We start from the raw sequence: 15,947 nt of genomic DNA, 5'->3' as shown, positions 1-15,947 counted from the left end.
TCAGCCTCCCAAAGTAGCTGGGACTACAGGCACATGCCACCATGCCTGGCTAATTTTTGTAATTTTAGTAGAGATGGGGTTTCACTGTGTTGGCCAGGCTGGTTTTGAACCCCTGACCTCATGATCTGCTTGCCTCAGCCTCCCAGTGTGTTGGGATTACAGGCATGAGCCAGTGTGCCTCGCTTTTTTGTTGCTGTTTTGAGACAGGGTCTCACTCGGTTACCCAGGCTGGAGTGCAGTGGCATGATCATGGCTCACTATAGCCTTGACCTTCTAGGCTCAAGTGATCCTCCCACCTCAGCTTCCTGAGTAGCACATGCCATCATGACTGGCTAATTTTTTTTTTTTTTTTTTTGTAGAGACGAGGTTTCCTCATGTTGCCCAGGCTGGTCTCAAACTCTTGAGCTCAAGTGATCTGCCCACCGTGGCCTCCCAAAGTGCTGGGATTACAGGTGTAAGCCATTTTACGGCTCTTGGTGTATGTTATATACTTAACTGACATTTGCTGAGTGGCAAAGTGTGGGGAAAAAAGCATTCCAATGTCAAAAGTGTGAAAAAATGTTAAATGAGTTTCTTTACACTTCTAGTTCTAAACAAAATGGAGAGCTAGGTAGGCTACTTGGTCCATTCTCAAGCCCAATCTAATAGATGCTACAGACATGAGAGGGAAGGCAAAACACAAGGCTGGGAGAAAGCCCAGGGGGAGGTGCCAGGTGCCTGGGTACGAGTGAGGCAGCAGAGTAGAGAGGGCAGAAAAAGGCTCTGCCCCACAGATGTGTCAGAGGCTGCTTGGTTAAGTCATCACCTTCCCCGAGCACTTCTCTGGGAGAGGCAGATCCCTGCCAATCGACCTGGCCAGCTACACACTGGCTGGAAGATAATGCCCGAGCAGCACTGGAGCCTCCCTGCGTAGAGGATGGATACCTCTCGGGGCAGCCCCTGAGCATCCCACAGTCCTAGGCAGCAACACCAGAGGGAAAGCAAAAGCAGCGCCTGGGCGAGAGGTCCTGGGAGGTTCCCTAAGAAAAGAGGGCATCTGACTGTGGGAAAAAGAGAGGATGAGAAGTGGCTTTGCCTAGAACCTCCCATTTTACTAAACTTGCTGACAGGGTCAAAAGCTAGGAACCAGGCTTTTGCTCTCTCCCCAGGCATAAAATGCCAGCAAAGGTAGCTGAAATCACTAAGAGGGTATGAGTTCACAGGAAAAAGAAAAATTCAGACCCCTAAATAGAAAGTGCAAGAAAATGACCAGGCGCGGTAGCTCATGCCTGTAATCCCAGCGTTTTGGAAGGCCAAGGCAGGTGGATCACCTGAGTTCAGGAGTTCGAGACCAGCCTGGCTGACATGATGAAACCCCTCGTCTGTACTAAAAATACAAAAATTAGCTGGGCGTGGTGGTGGGTGCCTGTAATCCCAGCTACTCAGGAGGCTGAGGCAGAAGAATTGCTTGAACCCGGGAGGCAGAGGCTGCAGTGAGCCAAGATCGCACCACTAAACTCCAGCCTGGGCACAAGAGCGAAACTCTGCCTCAAAAAAAACTGCAAGAAAACAAAAGGATAACAAACTAAACAAGTTATACAGGAAAAGGAAGATTTAATTTACCAAGCAGACAAGAATTTTAAAGTACAATAGTCATCAAAGAAATACAAATCAAAACTGCAATGAGATACTACTCCACACTCTCTAGGATGACTATAATAAAAAAGACAGACAATAACGATATGGCAAGGATGTGTGGAGAAATCAGAATCTTCATGCCGTGCTTGGTGGGAATGTAAAACGGCACAGCCACTTTAGAAGACAGTCTAACAATTCTTCAAAAAGTTAAACATACAGTTACCATTTGACCCAGCAATTCCACTCCTAGATCTACACTCAGAGAAATAAAACATGTGTCCACACAAATACTTGTATACAATGCTCAAAGCAGTATTTATGTTCATAGTTAAAAGGTGGAAACAACCCAAAAATCCAACAACTGATGAATGGATAAACTAAATGTGGTCATCCATACAATGGAATATTAAGCCATACTTAAGAATACTAATATCTGTTACAACATGGATGAATCTTGAAAACATTATGCAAAGTGAAAGAAAGTGTTCTCCAAAGGCCACATATTATATGATTCCATTTATGTGAAATGTATAGAGTACATAAATCTACAGAGGCAGCAAGTTAATTCATGGGCGGTAGGAATAGAGGGTTTTGGGTAGTAACAACTCAAGGATTCAGGGCTTCAGCTGAAGTAATGGTGTTAACATCCATATCCAGAGTCCAGAAGAGGAAAATATAAAGGAGGAACATACTTAAAGAAGCAATAATTGGGGACTTCCTAGATCACAGCAGCATATACAAGGACTTCTGGTTTCCAGTCTGGCAGGTTAAGAAGCTTAGAAGTTGTTCCTCCAGTCTAACAAGTAAACTGCTGAACAAACTGAAAAATCAAGAACTCTTCTTACATACGTAAAAGACATGAGGTAACAAGGCAAACCACTGCCCTCAAACTTGGAGAGAAAGACAGAGAATCACAGCACCCGGGAGCAGAGCCTCTGTGGGAACCAACATCAGGCGTGGGAAAGCCCTGAAGAAATGAAGAACTGCTGGAGGCTCAATGCGGACAAGTCTAAGAGATAAAAACTCCATTGGGTAAGTTTTGCCTCCAGAAGTTGGACCAGGGTCTCACAGTGAATATCAAAGAAAACTCCCGTCTGGCTTCTAGCTGGAGGAGGGGAAAAGGAACCATCTTAAACTAAGCACAGCATTGTGTTCTTAGTAACACCTGCCCTCAGGAGAAGTTATTTTATCAAAGCCTAACCAATTGGGATTTAATCAGAGCCTAACCGACCTGGGAGAAGAGAAATACCTAATTTCACACCCTCTAACCATCCAGTCGTGGCTGACTAGGGAGACAAGTGAGAAGCACTTTTGAAGTCCACAGCCCAGAGCACAGGTTCAAAAGACTGAGAACTACTCACAGAGCTATAGAGGGCTTTCCCTGCCCACACCTCCCACATTTCCAACAGCCTACTTATCACATCTCCTCTTATCCAGAACATTATTTCTGGCTTTCAACAAAAAATTACAAGGTATACTAAAGGCAAAAAACGCAACTCGAAAAAAACAGAACAAACATCAAAACCAGACTGCGATATGGCAAAGATGTTACAACTACTGGCCTGGGAATTTAAAATACAGGCACACCTCAGAGACATTACAGGATCAGTGCCAGACCACTGCAATAAAGTGAATATCATAATAAAGCAAGCTGCACAAACTTTTGGTGTTCCAAGGCATATAAAAATTGTTTAAGGCCGGGTGTGGTAGCTCATGCCTGTAATCCCAGCATGTCAGGAGGCTGAAGCCGGAGGACTGCATGAGCCCAGGAAGTCAACTGACAGCTACAGTGAGCCATGATTGTACCACTACACTCCAGCCTGGATGATAGCAAGACTGTCTCCAAAAAAAAAAAAAAAAAAAAAGAGAAGAAAAGAAAAGAAAAAAAAGGTTGATAATATATTGTCATTGTGTACAATAATAGCATGTCTTAAAAAAAAATGTATATGCCTTAATTTAAAATACCTTATTGCTAAAAAGAAAAAAAATGCCAACAATCATCTCAGCCTTCAGTGAGTCAAACATTTTACTGGCAGAGGCCCTTGCCTCAATATTGATGGTTGCCAACTGATCAGGGTAGTGGTGGTTGCTGAAGGTTGGGATGGCTGGGGTAATTTCTCAAAATAAGACAACAATGAAGTATGCCACATTGATTGGCTCTTCCTTTCACAAAAGATTTCTCTGTAGCATGTGATGCTGGTTTTTTTTTTGTTTGGTTGGTTGATTTTGAGACGAACTCTTGCTCTGTCGCCCAGGCTGGAGTGCACGGATGGGATCTCAGTTCACTGCAACCTCTACCTCCCAGGTTCAAGTGATTCTCCTGCCTTAGCCTCCCAAGTAGCTGGGATTACAGATGTACACCACCACACCCGGTTAATTTTTGTCTTTAAAAAAGACAGGGTTTCACCATGTTGGCCAGGCTGGAACTCCTGACCTCAGATGATCCACCTACCTCGGCCTCCCAAAGTGCTGGGATTACAGGCATGAGCCACCGCGCCTGGCCATGTGATGTTGTTTGATAGCATTTCACCTACAACAGAACTTCTTTCAAAATTGAAGTCAAACTGTGCCACTAATTTATTAACTAAGTTTATGCAATATTCTAAATCTTTTGCTGTCAAATTTCAACAATGTTCATGGCATCTTTACTAGGAGTAGATATTATCTTATAAAACCACTTCCTTTGCTCATCCATAAGAAGCAACCCTTATCCATTCAAGTTTTATCATGACATTTATCGATCACATCTTCAGGCTCCTCTTCTAATTCCAGTTCTCTTGCTCTTTCCACCACATCCACAGTGACGTCTTCCACTGTAGTCTTGAACCCCTCAAAAGTCATCCATGAGGCTTGGAAATCAACTTCTTTTTTTTTTTTTTTTTTTTTTTTTTTGAGACGGAGTTTCGCTCTTGTTACCCAGGCTGAAGTGCAATGGCATGATCTCGGCTCACCGCAACCTCCGCCTCCTGAGTTCAGGCAATTCTCCTGCCTCAGCCTCCTGAGTAGCTGGGATTACAGGCACGCGCCACCATGCCCAGCTAATTTTTTGTAGTTTTAGTAGAGACGGGGTTTCACCATGTTGACCAGGATGGTCTCGATCTCTTGACCTCGTGATCCACCCACCTCGGCCTCCCAAAGTGCTGGGATTACAGGTGTGAGCCACCGCGCCCGGCCCGGAAATCAACTTCTTCCAGATTCCTGTGAATATTAAAATTTTGGCCGGGCGCGGTGGCTAATGCCTGCAATCCCGCACTTTGGGTGGCTGAGGTGGGCGGATCACCTGAGGTCACGAGTTTAAGACCAGCCTGACCAACATGGAAAAACTCTGTCTCTACTTAAAAAAAAAAAAAAAAAAAAAAAAAAAAATTATCCAGGCATGGTGACGCATGCCTGTAATCCCAGCTACTCAGGGGGCTGAGGTAGGAGAATCGCTTGGACGCGAGAGGCAGAAGTTGCGGTAAGCCGAGATTGTGCCATTGCACTCCAGCCTGGGCAACAAGAGTGAAACTCTGTCTCAAAAAAAAAAGAGAAATTTTGACCTCCTCCCATGAATCACAAATGTTCTTAATGGCATCTAGAATGGTGAATCCTTTTCAGAAGGTTTTCAATGTCCTTGCCCAGATCCATCAGAGGAATCGCTATCTATAGTAGCTATAGCCTTATAAAAAGTCTCATTTAAGACTTGAAAGTCAAAATTACTTCTTGATCCACGGGTTACAGAATGGATGCTGTGTTAGCAGGCATGAAAATAATATTATTAATCTCATACCTCTCCGTCAGAACTCTTGGGTGACCAGGTATATTGTCAACGAGCAGCAATTGTTTGGAAATAATCTTTTTCTCCGAGTAGTGGCTTTCAATAGTGGGCTTAGAATATTCAGTAAACCATACTGTAAACAGATATGCTGTCATCCAAGCTTTGTTGATATATTTACAGAGCACAGGCAGGGTAGATTTAGGATAATTTATAAGGGCCCTAAGACTCTTGGAAGAGCAAACGGTCATTGGCTCTAACTGAAAGTCACCAGCTGCATTAGCCCCTAAGAAGAGAGTTGGCTTGTCCTTGGAAGCTTTGAACCAAGGCACTGACTTCTCTCTATTAAAGTTGTAGGTGGCATCTTCTTTAAATAGAAGGCTGTTTCATCTACACTGAACATCTTGCTTAGTGTAGCCACTTCCATCAATGATCTCAGCTAGATCTTCTAGATAACGTGTTGCTGCTTCTACATCAGCAACTGCTGCTTTAACTTGCACTCAAAGAATAAATATAAAACAAGAAAGAGTATGGATTGAATAAATGCATTTATAGTCACCCTCTGTGTAAATACATTAAAATTTATACTGAAATTCCAAGTTGGCCAGGTGCAGTAGCTCCTGCCTGTAATTCCAGCACTTTGGGAGGCCAAGTCGGGCAGATCACGAGGTCAGGAGATCAAGACCATCCTGGCTAACATGGTGAAACCCTGTCTCTACTGAAAATACAAAATTAGCCAGGTGTGGTGGTATATGCCTATAATCCCAGCTATTTGGGAGGCTAAGGCAGGAGAATCGCTTGAACCCAGGAGGTGGAGGTTGTGGTGAGTCGAGATCATGCCATTGCACTCCAGCCTGGGAAACAAGAACAAAACTCCGTCTCAAAAAAAAAAAAAAAAAATTCCAAATTAAGACTCGGTTAAAACACAAGCATATAGCTTTACTACTTCCCAAAATCCCACTAAAACTACAGAAACTGACTTAATTAGAACAGTAAGTGGTAAGCAGATGGACAAATAGTAACTGATTTAACGCCAAAATCCCAAAGTGGCTTTGGGTAAGCTGAATGAGAGCTAACCCAATCTATACTGCAGACTGGCTAAAATCCAGGCAGCAGCAGCAGCAGCAGATTCCTCTGGAACTGGGACTAAATGGGACAGTTAAAATAAGGAGCAGGAAAACACCAAGTGGAAAGCAGTATGATCCCCAGATCCCTCCACTCTCTCTAGTTGGGTGGCTGCCCTCCCCCAGAAGCCAGGAGGTCTGATTTCTGGGAAGGTCTAACAGGGGCTCCAGATGGGGCCATTCAGTGAGAGCTGAGGTGTGGGTACCTGACAAGCTGAATGCTAGCTCCTTCTTCCGCCGCTTGGCAACCAGTGTCCTGAGCCCAGAAGACTCTTCCCCAGGAACTCTGACTTAGACTCAACGGAAAGGCCTAAAGGAAGTACCAAGGTCCTCAACAGAAGTCTCACCTAGACAATGTGGCCGTGTATGGAACTCCAGGTTCAACCTCATTTAATCAGGGTCTTTTCAGTATGTAAGTCTCAAATTTTACTTCCCATGCAGCTTTTCTCAGGAGGCCATTAAAAACAAGGGAATAAACCTATAACAAGGTAAAGATGGGCCACGAGAAACAGGAGATCAAATACAGAGGAGGGCAAAAGAATCTCTAGTGAGGGGAGATCCCAGCACCCCTGCTGAGTTTCACAACAAAGGGTGAACAAGTGTGACCTAAGGGACAGACATACTGAGGCTACCATCCTTAAGTCCCTGCTGCCACTGACCATCTTTTAAACCTATGGCATCATGGCCCAGAATCTCATCTATGCTCAGCTTGTCTTCATCATGTACTGGTAAGCCTCCTGTACACCACCCATGCCCACCCAGGGACCAGCTGATGATGCTCACTCCACAAATAACTGCTTTGACTTTCTGCAAGCTGGAAGAAAGCTGTCTGCTCAGGCAGGAAATACAGAGGATTCCACCTCCTCTGCCCAGATTTCTGCCACATATCTGGTATACATCACAGCCCTGCCTCACGCATACACTATGGTGAGCCTCATGTTTCCCGGGACTCCCTAGTGACCTTGACCAGTGACTTCCCTAGAAGTGGTTCATGGAAGCTGAAGCCAGAACATCACTGTATTAGTTTCCTGGGGCTGTAGGAACAAAGCACCACAAACTGGGTGGTTTAAAACAAAAGGAGTTTATTATCTCACAGTTCTAGAGGCCAAACGCCAGAAGTCACAGTGTGGGCAGGGCTATGCTCTCCCAGTACACACTAGGAGAGAGTCATTCCATGACCTTCTCTTAGCTCCTGGTGCTGCCGGCAATCCTTGGTGGCCTTGGCTAATTATATCTGCAAAGGCCCTATTTCCAGATAAGGTTGCATTCATAGGTACCAAGGTTGGGACTTCAACATATCTTTTGGGAGCACACAATTCAGTCCACAACAATGACCCAGAATGACCATTTGGCTTATCTTCTCCAGGAAATTCATCTAATTGTGGTAATTTCCTTACACAGCTAGATTTGTACTTGCTACTCAGCTTTTTTTAAAAAATAAAAGTATACTGTTTAGAGACATATACATTTAAAAAGCAAATGAATAATTAACACTAAAAGTCAGAGTGGCTTCCTCTGAGGGGAACAGAAAGTACACAAGAGACTTCTAGGGCGTTTACAACGCACTTTACCCAGGAGATGAATACATGGGCATTTATTTTATTAATACCTAAATTATACCATATTTCCATGCCTTCTTCTATCTGTATGGCACATCTTACAATTAAAAAAATTAAGTACAGGCACTAAACAGACCCACAAGAACAAAGACCAGGTGAATATTGGCCAGGTGCAATGGCTTATGCCTCTAATCACTTGAGCCCAGAAGTTTGAGACCAGCTTGGGCAAGACAGGGAGACCCTGTCTCTACTAAAACTAAAAAAAATTAGCTGAGTGTAGTAGTGTGTGCCTGTAGTACCAGCTATTTGGGAAGCTCAGGTAGGAGAACTGCTTGAGCCTGGGAGTTTGGGGCTGCAATGAGCTATGGTTGTGTCACTTAGGTGACAGAGAAAGACCTTGTCTCAAAAAAAAAAAAAAAAAAAACCACAAGTAAATAGATGACTAACAAAAACATATGAACAAGCAGCAAATGACTTAACAGACCAAAGAAAGCCAACACCACCTAAGCCAGTGGTAAAGCTAAGCCAGGAGCAGGGTGATTTACAAAACACAGCCTCAGGGAAGTACAGCCACTGAATTCATCAGCCTTAGAGCCTCGGGGCGGGGGGGGGGGGGGGGGGGGGGGGGGGGGGTATGATTGCGACAGAGAGGCTCTTTAAGAGGTTAAAGCCTCTAATTATACCCGTATACTAACTAATTACACTGCCCACAGCCAGGAAATGATCTTTCCCTCTACAGGCAGAAGACGGGAGAGGCTCAAGAGGGAAATTCTGGACACAGGAAGCCAAGGGTGAGAGTACCGTCCTGAAAACAGGGAGAGTCAGTTTACCTCCTCAATGGTAGGCTCCTAGGCCCTCCCAACTTGGCTCCTGGTATGCAGGCTGGTTAATACTGTGCTTCCCAGGATAGATGGGAATTAGGGAAAAAAGAAAAGAGGATCTATCTGGAGTAGAGATCCTGGTAAACTATGGGCACCGCCACGCTCCCCTGCCCCGCACTGAACACAGCCCATTCACTATGGCTCTCCAATCACAACAGCAGTTCCCAATGAGATTTTGTGGCCGGCAAAGCCTAAAAACAGTTACTATCTGGCAGAAATTTTTTTTATTTACAGAAAAAGTTTGCCAACTTTTGATCTAGAGTGTCCAATATCCAAATAATAGGGGAGTTCTAAAATGACGGAACAGAAAAAATAGAAGACAGGAAATCAAAACTTTTCCATACCCAGGAAAGAAAGTTTCAAACTGAAAGGGCCCACACACCACATGTCCAGCACAAGGAAAGACATAAGCCCTACATATGGCACATCACTGAATAATACCAGAACACCAGCAATGGAGAGCAGATCCCACTAGCTTCCAGAGAAGAAGACAGAAAAGCGTGCGGGCCCCAAACAGGCAATTCACAGAGAAACAACCATGAAATTTAACCCCACCTCTAACCAAAGAAATGTAAACAAAAACAAGATTTTACTTTACAGCCAGACAATTAGCAAAACTTAAAGGCTAGTTAGTATCAAGTGCAGACAAAGATACAGTAAAATAAGGCTTCTTGTTCCTCCCAGTGCTAGGGTATATGCAGACAGTTCTAAGTGGAATTAAATGTTCCCAGAAGCATCCACAAAATTTGGGTTCCACTGATCATCCTTTGAGCAACACTGATACCACACTGATCCCTTGGCTACTATTTCTTCATGTTGTCCTCTGTGCAGATCTCGACCTTCAGATCCTGTGCAGCACAGTGTGCAAGACACTGCCATGGCCTCGACAAATCTATCAAAGCTACAATACAAACCATGTACAGCTACCCACTGAGAGAGAGAGAGATAAAGAAAACTTATAGGTTAAAGGAAAAGAAAAACCCAGATGTACTAAGATGTTCTTATAATAAACAACTGTCAAAAACAAAGCCCAGTGATTATTGTTCCCCTTGCTCATCACTTCTCGCTTCCCAAATTACTCCGGATTTAAAAGGTCACAGCATACCCGTGTCAACTGCCTGGTGCAGCCTGCCCCACCTCCATTCCTGCCCCCACCAGCTTTATAGCGAGCGCCTGCATTCACCTGGTATCGGTCAAGGATTCTGAAGTCCTGACAGGTAGTTCGGTATGTGGCTTGTCCAGCTGAAAGTCTGGAAACTCCTTCTTTGGCTCCATAAATCCCATCAACTAACAGAAGAGCAGCATTAACAACTTGATCCAAGTCAAAAAGTGGTAATCCCCTATCCCTTTTCGCTTGTCTGACAATCAGTTTGCGTTTCAGTCTTCGAGCTTCTGGAGTCATGGCAACCGCACCGGGACAAGCTTCCAGCCTCTTGAGCAGCAGCTTTTCCTCATAGATGCTCACGGGAGTATACTTGGGCTCTTTCGGCTTTGTGTCCTTCTCCAGCTGAGGCTTCCTCTTTTCTCGAGCCCTTGTTTGCAAAGACGTGTTGGAATCTGTGTCTTCACTATCAATGTCCATCCTGTCGGGTTTTTCTTCCTCGCTCTCTACCTCCTGCTTTATCTGTTCAGGGCCTCTGACCTTCTTTCTGCCCCCAACCACTGGCCCAGAAGCTACTGACCCAGCAGGGGGTGGAATGTACTCCATCCCTGGGTCTATGACTCCATCGCCTTCCATCTCATCATCATCTGTGCAGAATACAAAACAGTGTCATCAAGACATGGGAAGGAAGAAATGTAGATCACACAGCCCACAGGGTGAAAACTTGCATATTTATACCATGGCCCATACCCAAAATTAAAGACCAAAGCAAGCAAAGTCCTACCGTGAAACAAGGCTTGTGGGGGCATCACATCTGGAATCAGATCTGCTTCTGAAAGCAAGCTAGGTGTGGCAGAATGAGAGGCAGGTGTCCCAGGGGCAGAGAAATCCAGAGAAGGAGAAGGAGATGGGCTTGTCAGCGGAGTGCGGTCAGAGGAGCTCAAGGAGGAAAAGTCAATCACTTCTCCTTTTTCAAGAATCACATCCGGCCTGCGGCCTCGGCTTATGAACTTTACAGGGGTAGAAGACGTGCTCCTGTCAAGAAAGCCAGCGGCCTCCTTTTGGGCTCTTCTAATGTCTTTTGCTTCCTGAGTTCGAGACCTTTTCTCTTTTAATTCCATGGCAGATTCCACAGGATTCCGACTTGCCCGTTTTCTAAGTCCCTCAACAGTAATGATGGGATCTAAAGTTGGTTTTGAGGCTGCTAGAAAAGAATAAATACAGGCTGAGCATCCCTCATCTGAAATGCCTGGGAACAAGCATGTTTTGGATTTCAGATGTTTTCGGATTTTGCATTATACTTACTGGTTGAGCATCCCAAACCCAGAAATCCAAAATCCGAAATGCTCCAATGAGCATTTCCTTTGAGGGTTATGTTGGTGCTCAAAAAGGTTCAGATTTTGGAGTGTTTTTGATTTTGGATTTTCAGATTTGGATTGCTTAACCCATATCTAAATTTAAAAATAACTACTCAAACTTTAGCTTCTTTTGCTAATTTATTATTATGAATAGTATCATGTTTAATAAAGAGAAATGTTCAATGAATGCCCTAAACTAAAAAAGACTTAAATATCTCCTGAGAAAAAAGAAGTTATAATGCAAATTTAAACAAATAAATACTATCTTTCATCTACTGGAACTAGTAAACATTAAAAGTCTAGCCAGGCATGGTGGTGCACACCTCTGATCCCAGCACCCTGGGCGGCTGAGGTGGACAGATCTTGAGCCTGGGAGGTGGAGGCTGCAGTGAGCCAAAAAAAAAAAAAAAAAAAAAAAAGTTTGGTAAAGCTCAGTAAACGTATGGGAAAATGGGCATTTTCATGGGCATTTCAATGAGAAGTTTCTTTCTTTCTTTCTTTTTTTTTTTTTTTTTTGGAGACAGGGTCTTGCTGTGTCACCCAGGCTGGAATGCAGTGATGTGATCATGGCTCACTACAACTCTGCCTCCCAGGTTCAAGTGATTCTCCTACCTCAGCCTCTCAAGTAGCTGGGATTACAGGTCTGTGCCACCATGCCCAGCTGATTTTTCTATTTTTGTAGAGATGGGGTTTCAGCATGTTGGCCAGGCTAGTCTCGAACTCCTGACCTCGGTCTCCCAAAGTGTTGGGATTACAGGTGTGAGCCACCGCACCTGGCCTTATTATAATTTGGCAATCCTGATTAAAATTTTGAATGAACATGATCTTTGATACAGAAACTCCGTTTCTAGGAATTTATCACATTTTCACATGTACACAAATTTGTACAATTATAACGCTGTTTGAAGTAACAAAAGGTCAGGCATGATGTCTCACGCCTGTAATCCCAGCACTTTTGGAGGCAGAGGCCAGAGGATCACTTGAGCCCAGCAGTTCAAGACCAGCCTGAGAAAAACAGTGAGGCCCTATCTCCATTCTTTTTTAAAAAATGTTTTAATTGGCCGGGCGCGGTGGCTCAAGCCTGTAATCCCAGCACTTTGGGAGGCCGAGGCGGGTGGATCACGAGGTCAAGAGATCGAGACCATCCTGGTCAACACGGTGAAACCCGGTCTCTACTAAAAATACAAAAAATTAGCTGGGCATGGTGGCACGTGCCTGTAATCCCAGCTACTCAGGAGGCTGAGGCAGGAGAATTGCCTGAACCCAGGAGGCGGAGGTTGCGGTGAGCGGAGATCGCGCCATTGCACTCCAGCCTGGGTAACATGAGTGAAACTCAGTCTCAAAAAAAAAAAAAAATGTTTTAATAGTGTCTCACGCCTGTAGTCCCAGCACTTTGGGAGGCCAAGGCAGCTGGATCACCTGAGGTCAGGAGTTCAAGACCAGCTTAGCCAATATGGTGAAACACCATTTCTACTAAAAATACAAAAAAATTAGCTGGGCATGGTGGTGTGTGCCTTGAAGCCCAGCTATTCAAGAGTCTGAGGCACAGGAATCATTTAAACCCAGGAGGCAGAGGTTGCAATGAGCCAAGATTGCACCACTGCACTCCAGCCTGGGTGACAAAGCGAGACTCTATCTCAAATAAATAAATAAACAAGTAAATATAAAAATTTAAAAGCTCATTAAAACCTTTTTAGATTATAAAACTGATCAATATGTGATAGTAAGAAGTTACTGTTAACATCTTTTTAAATGTGAAAATGGCATTATGGTCAGGCTGCAAAAAGGAAAGAATCCTGCCTGATCTCTTAGAGATACATACTGAGACATTTAAGAATGAAATGTGTCGTCTGGGCACCATGGCTCATGCCTATAATCTCAGCACTTTGGGAGGCTGAGGCAGGCAGATCATGAGATCAGGAGATCGAGACCATCCTGGCTAACAGGGTGAAACCCCATCTCTACTAAAAATACAAAAAATTAGCCAGGTGTGGTGGCACGCCCCTGTAGTCACAGCTACTAGAGAGGCTAAGGCAGAAGAATCGCTTGAACCAGGGAGGCAGAGGTTGCACTGAGCCGAGATTGTGCCACTGCACTCCAGCCTGGGTGACAGAGCAAGACTCCGTTTCAAAAAAAAAAAAAAAAAAGAATGAAAATGTTGATTCCTGGGATTTCTTAAGAATGGGGAAAGTACTGCGGATTTAGATAAAATAGACTGTCAGGAGTTAATGTCCAAGTGAGGAGGAAGGTACATGAGAATTCATTGTTATTTATTATGGGAATTTTAAAACATCTCTTCACCTTTGTGAGATGATAAGTTTAAAAACAAAAATCAGATGGAAAACATTGAACCTTTTGGATACCCAGGGAAATTTATAAAACTGATAGCTTGATTAGAAAGTGAGAAAATGTTTTTATGTGGCATTTATTTCTAGCCCACACACATAAGTGTCATCACAGAAGTGTTAAGCAGCATAGCTCCAGAGAAGCCTTCGAGCCATGCCCAGTGGAAGCAGGAGCGTCTCCTGGGCTCACGCCTGCTTGGCTCTGGTCTGACTAGCATCTTTTGTATTGTTCACACAACAGTACCTTTTATTTTCAAAGTAGAGGCAGACAACTTCTCTCCTTCAGGTTTCATTGTTGGGGGCTTATTATGAACAAGTTTCCACCATCCCGACTCTCCAAATTCCTGAGCACCTGAACGGAAGTACATGGGACTTCCCACGCTGAGGCAACCTGCCACAGTGCTCCACCAGGTGGACGTCTTTTTCCTAAAGAGTCCAAGAATTTAAAAATTATTGGCACTAGAATAAGCTCATTATATAGAAAAGACAGTCTATGTAGACTGTGACTCCCAGCCTGCAACATGTAATGGCACCTCCAGCTGCTGAAGGAGCAGAGCACAAGAGGCAGGAGAGAGGTTCTGGAGTCCACCTGCTTCACACCCTGGCACTATCAGCTTCTAGCAGTCTTGGTTTGTTCATCTGAAAAATCAGGATAATAGAACTTACCTCACAGGGTTGCTGTGAGGATTAAATGAAACAATTCAAACAAAGCACATAAAATACTTCTCAATCACAATCATCACAATTGTGGAATTCTATAGGCTAGTTTTAATTAAGTTGCTTTTTTATGTGAATTAAGCACAGCTCCCAAGAATAAAGCACACAAAAAGCATAACTCCAAGTCCGGGCATTTTGTGATAGAAGTTAATCACTGGCTCCAGTAAACAGCTCACTTTACCAGAGGAGTCACACACATCTCTCAATCTGATCCTATCTACTTTGATGCACTACAGTGGTAACAAAACTATGTGGTATGCTCCACAAACAGAGATAGCACCTACTGCATGACAAATAACAAAACGTGCATAATGTCAACTATTTGGGTACACTGTTGAAAATTCCTTTAAGACAACTGTTCTCTTTCCACCTTGAAAACACAAATCAATTGCTGGAAATCCTAAAAGACAGTCTTTCACAAGAAGGTCAGTCTAACAGTTGGAAGATATTTCTAGGAAGGCAAAGGAAAAGCATTCTGAAGAACAGAGATGTACTATTAATAGAAAACACAGAAAATAAACAAATAAGCTAAGCTATAGTAGGCATAAGCACTACCTGAGGCCAGGCATGGTGGCTCATGCCTGTAATCCCAGCACTTTGGGAGGCCGAGGCAGGTGGATCACCTGAGGTCAGGGGCTTGAAGCCAGCCTGGCGGACATGGTGAAACCCTGTCTCTACTGAAAATACAAAATTAGCCAGGTGTGGTGGCACATGCCAGTAATCCCAGCTACTCAGGAGGGTGAGGTGGGAGAATCGCTTGAACCCAAGCGGCAGAGGTTGCAGTGAGCCAAGACTGCACCATTGTACTCCAGCCTGGGCGACAAGAACAAAAGTCAGTGTCAAAAAAAGCATCGACTATCTGTGAGAGAATGACACCCCCAACCTTTTGGTCCCAAAGTACCTCTCTTACATTCTTATCTTTTTCTAATCTTTCCAAACCCCTCTAATATACAATGTAGTATAAACATATACAATAGAATATAATTCAGTCTTAAAAATAAAGGAAATCCTGTCAGATGCTGCAATGTGGATAACCCTTGAGGGTATTATGCTAAGCAAAATAAGCCAGTCATAAAAAGACAAATACTGTATGATTCTACATATATGAACTATTTTGATTCTACATATATGAACTATTTAGAATAGTCAAATTCATAGAAACAGAAAGTAGAATGGTGACTGCCTAAAGCTATGGGGAGGGGAGAATGGAGAGTTATTTAATAGGGATAGAGTTTCAGATCTGCAAGATGAAAAGAGTTCTGGCAATCTGTGAATCTATATCCAAATATGTGAACATACTTAACACTACTGAACTGTACACTTAGAACTCGTTAAGATGGTAAATTTTCACCATTTTTACTGCAATAACAAAAAGAAGTCTGGGCAACATAGAAATACCTCATTTCCACAAAAATAAAAATAAAAAATTAGTCGGGTGTGATGGCATGTGCCTGTGGTGCCAGCTACTTGGGAGGCTGAGGTGGGAGGAT

At 43.7% G+C, this 15,947-nt stretch overlaps 1 protein-coding gene across 3 annotated transcripts in view; it reads right to left on the bottom strand.

The window, feature by feature from the left end:
- Positions 1 to 15,947, bottom strand: part of KAT14 (lysine acetyltransferase 14) — a 42,929-nt gene that overhangs the window by 11,791 nt on the left and 15,191 nt on the right. For 2 of the 3 annotated variants that reach the window (XM_032248079.1, XM_032248081.1), the window contains exons 4-6: positions 13,985 to 14,166; positions 10,822 to 11,241; positions 10,119 to 10,684 (exon numbers count right to left, since the gene is read on the bottom strand). In XM_032248079.1, coding sequence (XP_032103970.1) covers positions 10,119 to 10,684; positions 10,822 to 11,241; positions 13,985 to 14,166 — 1,168 coding nt within the window. The remainder of the gene's footprint in view (positions 1 to 10,118; positions 10,685 to 10,821; positions 11,242 to 13,984; positions 14,167 to 15,947) is intronic. The other variant, XM_032248080.1, reaches the window with a different exon arrangement.

The sequence above is a fragment of the Sapajus apella genome, unplaced genomic scaffold (genome assembly GCF_009761245.1).
Source record: "Sapajus apella isolate SASKATOON/1434 unplaced genomic scaffold, GSC_monkey_1.0 scaffold65, whole genome shotgun sequence".
In the NCBI taxonomy this organism is placed as follows: Eukaryota; Metazoa; Chordata; class Mammalia; order Primates; family Cebidae; genus Sapajus; species Sapajus apella.
Note: the sequence above shows the minus strand (reverse complement) of the source record. Positions and strands in the feature narration are given on the sequence as shown.